This window comes from Otolemur garnettii, unplaced genomic scaffold (genome assembly GCF_000181295.1).
Source record: "Otolemur garnettii isolate 467f Iridium unplaced genomic scaffold, OtoGar3 scaffold00012, whole genome shotgun sequence".
Lineage (NCBI taxonomy): Eukaryota > Metazoa > Chordata > Mammalia > Primates > Galagidae > Otolemur > Otolemur garnettii.
In genome coordinates this window covers 3,309,584-3,316,374 of record NW_003852407.1, presented here as the reverse complement: position 1 = coordinate 3,316,374, position 6,791 = coordinate 3,309,584, and the positions used below count along the sequence as shown (strand labels likewise).

Below are 6,791 nucleotides of genomic sequence, written 5' to 3'. Positions count from 1 at the left end.
TGCTCCCTTCTAGAACACAAGATGGATCCCAACACTTCTTCCTACAAACTAAAGTCCAGCTAATCACAGCTGCAATTCCAGCTGTGATATCTTACATGCTCCCCTGCACTGCACACCCAAGCCCAGAACTGAATGACTTCAAAGACAGCATCATCAATTTTACCTTACATTCTTCATCCAAGAGGTCCAGGATCCCCAGCTTAGCTTCTATGAGGTCGATGCAAGGCTGGTTATCATGAAAATCAATCAAGGTCCAAGGGATCTGCTCCTTCATATATTCTTCTTGCTCTAGTTTGAACACATGCTAGGGCAAGAGGTGAAAAGGTCACAGTGAGTGAATGGAAGTGCTAAGTTCTGGGTCCTGGAGGACACCAGGTAACTGCTAGGAAAGGTTTGGGTGCTTTTCAGTCACCATTGCACAAAAGAAAAGGGCATTTAGGTGGTTTCTTATTCCTATGCGAACCCTTCCCTAGGATATTTTAACAATCACCTGTGTTGTTTTACCCCAATCACAAGAAGCCCCACATTTGGCTTGTAGGTGCTTCAGCACCCAAGAAACCCAGGCTCAAAGGACTGAGAGTCAAGGCCACAGGGAGGAGCATTTATCCGTGGCAGCACAGCACAGGTCCCACTCAGACCTCCTCCTGACAGTGGGGAGCACCTTTCTAAAGCTCAGGGCACTCCCAGGAAACCAAGGGAAGGTAAGGGTAGAGCTGGAACCCACTGGCCATGAATGGAAGAGTCATAACCCCAGTAGCACTCCCAGGGAGAGGGGGCTCCCAGGCCCAGCGCCCAGTGCCAGAAGCCCAGCCTACCCAGTTGAACTGCTGCTGGAGCTTTTCATTTGCATAGTTGATGCAAAACTGCTCAAAGCTGTTTACCTCAAATGTCTCAAACCTGCAGAACAGAAAGAGAAGACAAAGGTAAGAGCTATCTCTTTTCAAGGCTGCCCTCGCCCTGTCCTCCCTGCCAGCTCTTCCCCAAGGTCACCACAGAATCCTCAGTTTCTGCTCTTGTGTTCAAAGAGACCACTGTTGCAGATGTCAGCACTACAGAGAGCCTCATTAGGAAAGAATGCATATATATTTTTATAACTAGAAAAAATACCGACAGCAGGAAAATTTAGAAAAAGCAGACAAAAAAAAGAGAAAGTCATCAATGATTCTGTCATTCATATCAACTGCCAGCTATATTTTACTAGATTTCCTTTTAAGGATTTTACACATTTTTTTTTTTCAAAAATGCAAAGTTCTACCTCCTATTTTTATCATTTACCATTTCATCACAAATACTTCCTCACACCAGTTTCCTGAAAGCATCAACCTTAATGTCTGTCTCAGTGACCACTGCATGGATCAGGGCTGTGGTCTAGACCTGGGAATAGTGAAGGGCCAGGAGATGAAATTCAGTCAGCCCCCTCATGCACTGGGGAGGGAGGCTCCATCCTGAGGGGACAACATCCTTTCTCGTGCTCCATGAATTGGCTGCGGCTCCCACACTCCCAATGAAGGGCTATCAGTGTTGTGACAAATTCTTTGAATTTGTGATTCTTTCCTAAAGATGGTAGCCTAGAATTACCACATCAAAGAGTATCAGATCTTAAAAGGTACATGCAAATTAACTCCTAGAAAGGTGGAACTACTCTGTGTGATTATCTTACCCCCACCTCCCAATGTAGGAAATAATAGTGGTAATAATAGTGGTCAACAATCTCGTTTTAATCATTTTATAGAGTTCAGGTTTACACATAATGCACAAATTTTAAGTGTATATGTTGATGCATTTTTGAAAAATGTCACTGAGTATGTAGCTATCACCCCAGCGCAGAGAACAGTTTCACCCTGTGAGAAATTCCCCATGTGCTCCATTCAGGTCAGTCTCAAGGGTCTCCCCCACAGCTGGCCCTGGTGAGGAGGAGTACTCATGTACCACAGCTCTCTAGACAACAGTGGACATTAACTTTGAAAAATCTTTGATTACTGGGTATAGAAAATTCAAATGTGTTTGAATTTTAATTTCTTTGATTAATAGAGTTTAACGTTTTTCTGCCTAATTGCACTTTGTGAACTGTCTGTGATCCTTGGTAAATTTTGTTAGGTTTTAACTTTAAAAATGAATTTATTAGAGTTCTTCATCCTCTAGAACAGCAGTTCTCAACCTGTGAGTCGTGACCCACAGGAACTGTATTAAAGGGCTGCGGCATTAGGAAGGTTGAGAACCACTGCTCTAGAGTATCAGCACCATCATTCATTGCACAATGTAGATGTCCACAGTACGGCCTGGTGACCGTGCAAGGGACATAAAGCTGGGAAAGGTCAGGGTGGGATGAGACACGGTGCAGCAGGAGGCTGTGGTAGTAATGTCCTTCTCACAGGTCTTGGGAGCTACATAAAGTTTGGATCTCACCAAATTCAGAACGGGGAGATTCTGAAGGATTTCAAATTAAATTGACAATCAGAGTTGGGCAAGAGAGAAACTTATTTGGAAGAAAGTATATGAGACTGGAGACAGGAAGGTGAGTGAGGTCATTGTCACTGGAGCAGGAAGCCAGGCAAGATCCAGTCGGACTGACTTAAGCCGGTGGTGGTCAAGTAATGGGAAGGTTCTCCTGTCATCAAGGAACATGTGGATGAAAAAACTACAAATGGCCAACAGGCTGGGCAGATAAGGCCTCGTAACTGGATGCATGTGCTGTCACTGGCTGTGCTGGCTAGGTGACAAGCACCAGCAGCTTGAGCTACAAGGAGTGGGGCCCACTTTGTACATGGAACAACAGCATTGGGCCGAGGGGGCAGAAATCCATGAGGAAGAGGAGGAAGAGCTGCCTTTTCCCCATTTATGCAATAGGCCAAATGGCTGGCAGAGGCCCTGCCAATGAAAATCTGCAGAGCAACAGACCCAGGTGCTTCATGGTTCCCATCTGATGACTGCTCATAGCAAGCAAGAGACAGGTTCTATCCTTAATCCATCCTACAGCTGAAGAAACCAAGGTGTGGGGAGATGAGGTACCTGCCCAAGCTCAGACAGTCAGTAGGCAGAAGGGCCAGTACTGAAACCCAGACAGTCTTATTACTGAGAGCACAGTCTTAATTCAGAGAGGAGGAAAGTTTCATAAAAAAGGAAGAAGAGATGACTCAGAAGGGCTATCAACATGAAGGACAACTTCCCATAAGGGGTGGTATTTGAACACATGGTGAGGGGCAGAGAGGGCCAGTGCTAACCGAGGCCAGGGGCATAGGCTTCATTCAACCTCCTCCAAAATCTTTATTTCTCCCTCCTCTTATTCTTCAGTACAGAAAACTGCATTTCCTCAATCTTATATAAAAAGCCATGTAAGCCCTTCCAGTAAATCCTACTCCTTAAGTACCACCCCAAAATAGCAATGCTACAGCTTCCTCAAGCTGGGCATCAGATACCCGACAAGCTGGGTTGGTGCCTAGAGGCAACAGCCTTCTCCTCCTCCCTGACACCTACTGCCTTCTCGACAAGGTATGAGATGCAGGGAAGTGGGAAATTTGGGGATCAAAGGAGTCAACTGCTTGGATGCAACCACATTAAAAAGTAGCCTTTGGCCATGCCCCAAAGAAAATTCTAGGTTAATAAAACAAGATCAAAGAAGCAAAGTCCAACTGGGACAAAGAAGACCAGCCCTGTGCACTCTAGACCAGCAGAAGAGGGGCACTGTGTCTGCCAGTCACTGCCTTGGCTTGGGACCCTCCCAGGCCAGATGAGGGTCCTGTAGACCTAATTCACATCCCCTAGAATCTCCTTCCCTCCCCCAGCCTCTCACCTCCACAGAGGTTGCTGACAACAGCCAAGCCCTGGAGGAAATTTAATTAATAAACCCCAGAAGGAAGATAAAAGAGCCACCCCAGCAACTGGCCAGATAATGGCAACTGGGAGTGTTGGCAGAGCTTGTACTGAGCTCCACAGAGAGAGGATTTAAATATCTCCCACTTGTCATTTTCTAAAGGTTTACACTGGTAGCGCTCCACAAAGAACATTCTCATTAATTTGAAATGGCCTGAAATTAGCTCATAATTTTCCTATTTCTAAGACATTATCTGGTAACAATTCCTCTGCCATCTAACGTAATTACTGTAATGCCGGAGGCCCAGAGAGGAATGAGGGGCTTGAGTAGCTTGGAAAACGTCTAAGGGGACCGACCTCAGAAAGCCTCCATCTGGAAGACAGGGCAACTTCTCCTTTACAATGGAATTATATTTGTAGTAATTTTTCCCATCAACAGAGATGGCTTTTAAAAATAAACACAATGAATCAATTTGTAGTCTACAACATTAAAATGTCATAAAGAAATTTATATACCAGAGGGAATTGAATTCCTCTTGTAAAATCAATGCTGAGAATATTTAGACCAGAATCCTTGGGTGGGAGAAAGGTCAAAACGTAGAATAAAGCTGGACACTGAAACATGGCTTCTGGACTGCTAGTGGCACTATGATCACCTCTGCTTCAATTTCCTTCTATCTTCAGAATGTTGTTGAAAAGTATACAATTTCCTTCTCATTCTACCTCAATTTTAGAGAGTAATATGGGCTACAAATACCTCTAAAAATAAGGCAGGGCTTGTTGGAAAGTGAAACTGCAATAAAAAGTCAGCTAGTCACCCCAAGATAATGATTAACCTCTGCGAACCTCTCACTCCCTGACCTGAGAGCCAGCAAAGAGGCAAGGTTCCCCCCAGAGCACCGGTCAAAGGAACTGGAATCTCTGAGCTCAGGCTTGTCTTCCTAGTTTTACAGAGATCACTCTCTAGCATTCTACCTTTGTCAGGTTGAAAAGATATAGGAGGGCTTCCAGAGAATGATTATTAAAAATTTTACAGAAAAAAATGATGTGGGAAAATACTCTCTAGAGAAAGCTTTAAAAAATGGGAGCATGGTGCATTAAGGTCAAAGAAGTGATCTAAATGTCTCTGGGCAAGGTCCCTTTCCAACCTGAAGCTTTGAAATCTCCCAAAGGCACCTTGGGATCTACCGAGAGGCTAACCTCTTGATCTCTTTACTAAACAATCTCAGGGTGCCGGTGCACCGCAGAATATCAGGACTGGAATTCTGCTCATGTGCCACTCTGTGCTTAGATGTCCCTATACAGCACAGAGGCTCGAGTGCTGCTCACACTCCAAAGCCAAGAACCGTTATTCTTTCCAAGACCTAAATCCAGGTCACAGGATTTGCCACATGCTCCAATTTCCGGGTCCTTTTCTGCCCACTGTGTGGTGACCCTCTGCCCATCAGCCAACTGTCCCAAGAACTGAGGGCTGCAGAGAAGAGGAAGTCAGAGCCTGTGCCCAAACGAGCTGTTCAAAATATGACAGAAAACTGATGTATGAGAACCTCCCCAAGGAGTAATTTTAGATGCTACAGGCTTTGAGAGCACAGTGAGGCCATGAGCAGGGGGCAGGGGGCAGTGCTGGTATAGACAGAGAGAAAATGGGACCTTGTCAGAGTCTCAAAAGCACACAGGAGGGCCTGGCTCCAGGGATACTCCAAAGGGCTGTCTCAGAGCAATTGTGGAGGTGGAGCCTCACTTTAGAGCTCTCTGAGGTTTAAGGGTCTCCTGAGAGGCTGAAAGATTCCAGGGTAGGCCAATAGTGTCTGGTACGCTGTTGGGTCTGGAACAGTGGAGCCAGCCATACATTTTCTCTCTGAAGGCAGCATGTCCAGGGGTCTTCTGGGCTGTCCAGGGCTGGGCCACTGTCACCAACTAGAGAGTAAGTGAAGTTACTGACTTCTCCCCTCCATTTTCAGAGAAACCTTTTCATACTGGTCACAAAGGAGGTGGGTAGGTAGGTGCCTCTGAATAGCTGTATTATAGTTGGAAGGGTATAAGTTTGTTTTGGAGAGACCAAGAAAACAAAAGAAAGAATTTTTTTTCACCAAAGTGAAGGCAACCAATTAAGTTTACTTAAAATACATCATTAAATTCAACCCACAGGATGGGAGACAATATTTGCAAACCCTATTTCTAATAAAAGGTTAATATCTAGGATATGTATAAAACTCAGTAAAACTCAGCAAAACCCCCAAATAACCTGATTTTTAAATGGGCAAAAGACTTGAATAGGTATTTCTTGAAAGAAGATATACAAATAGTCAAGAGGCACACGGAATGACGATGACCATCATTAACTGGAGGAATGACAGCCAGAACCACACTGGGACAGGATGGCCACACCCAGTGGGACTGTCAGACCACAAGTCACCAGCACTGTTGAGGATGTGGGCATGGGAGCCCTTGCACACAGCTGGTAGGACACAAAATGGTAGAGCTGTTATGGAAAACATGAAAGTTCCTGAAAAAATTAAAAACAGAACTACCATAGTATCCAGCAATCCCACTTCCACGTATATATACATCCACTAGAATTGAAAACAGGACCTGGGAGAGTTGTGCACACCCACATTCATTGCAGCAGTACTCAGAATATCCTGAAGGTGAGAACTCCAATGCCCTCCAGCGGATGGATGGATACACACAACGCAGTACATACATTCAACCAAATATCACTCAGCCTTGAAAAAGGAGGAAACCCTGCTACTTGCGACAAAAATGGATGAACCTGGAGGACAGGATAACGGAATGAAATAAGCTAGTCACAAAAAGGAGCACTGTGATTCTACGTACACGAGCCCTCTAAAGTAGGCAAACTCTTAGAAACAAGGTAGAAAGGTGGTTGCCAGGGAGCGGGAAGTGGAAAGTTGTTTAATGGGTGTAGTGTTTCAGTTTCGGAAGATGACAAAGTTCTGGAGAAATTTCACAACAATGAG

General features: G+C 44.9%; 1 protein-coding gene across 1 annotated transcript in view; it reads right to left on the bottom strand.

Moving 5' to 3' along the window:
* The window catches only part of MYO5B (myosin VB), a 316,910-nt gene that overhangs the window by 100,910 nt on the left and 209,209 nt on the right, over window positions 1-6,791 (bottom strand). The window contains exons 11-12 of the mRNA XM_023510163.1: window positions 816-897; window positions 164-304 (exon numbers count right to left, since the gene is read on the bottom strand). Of these exons, the coding sequence (XP_023365931.1) occupies window positions 164-304; window positions 816-897 (223 nt within the window). The remainder of the gene's footprint in view (window positions 1-163; window positions 305-815; window positions 898-6,791) is intronic.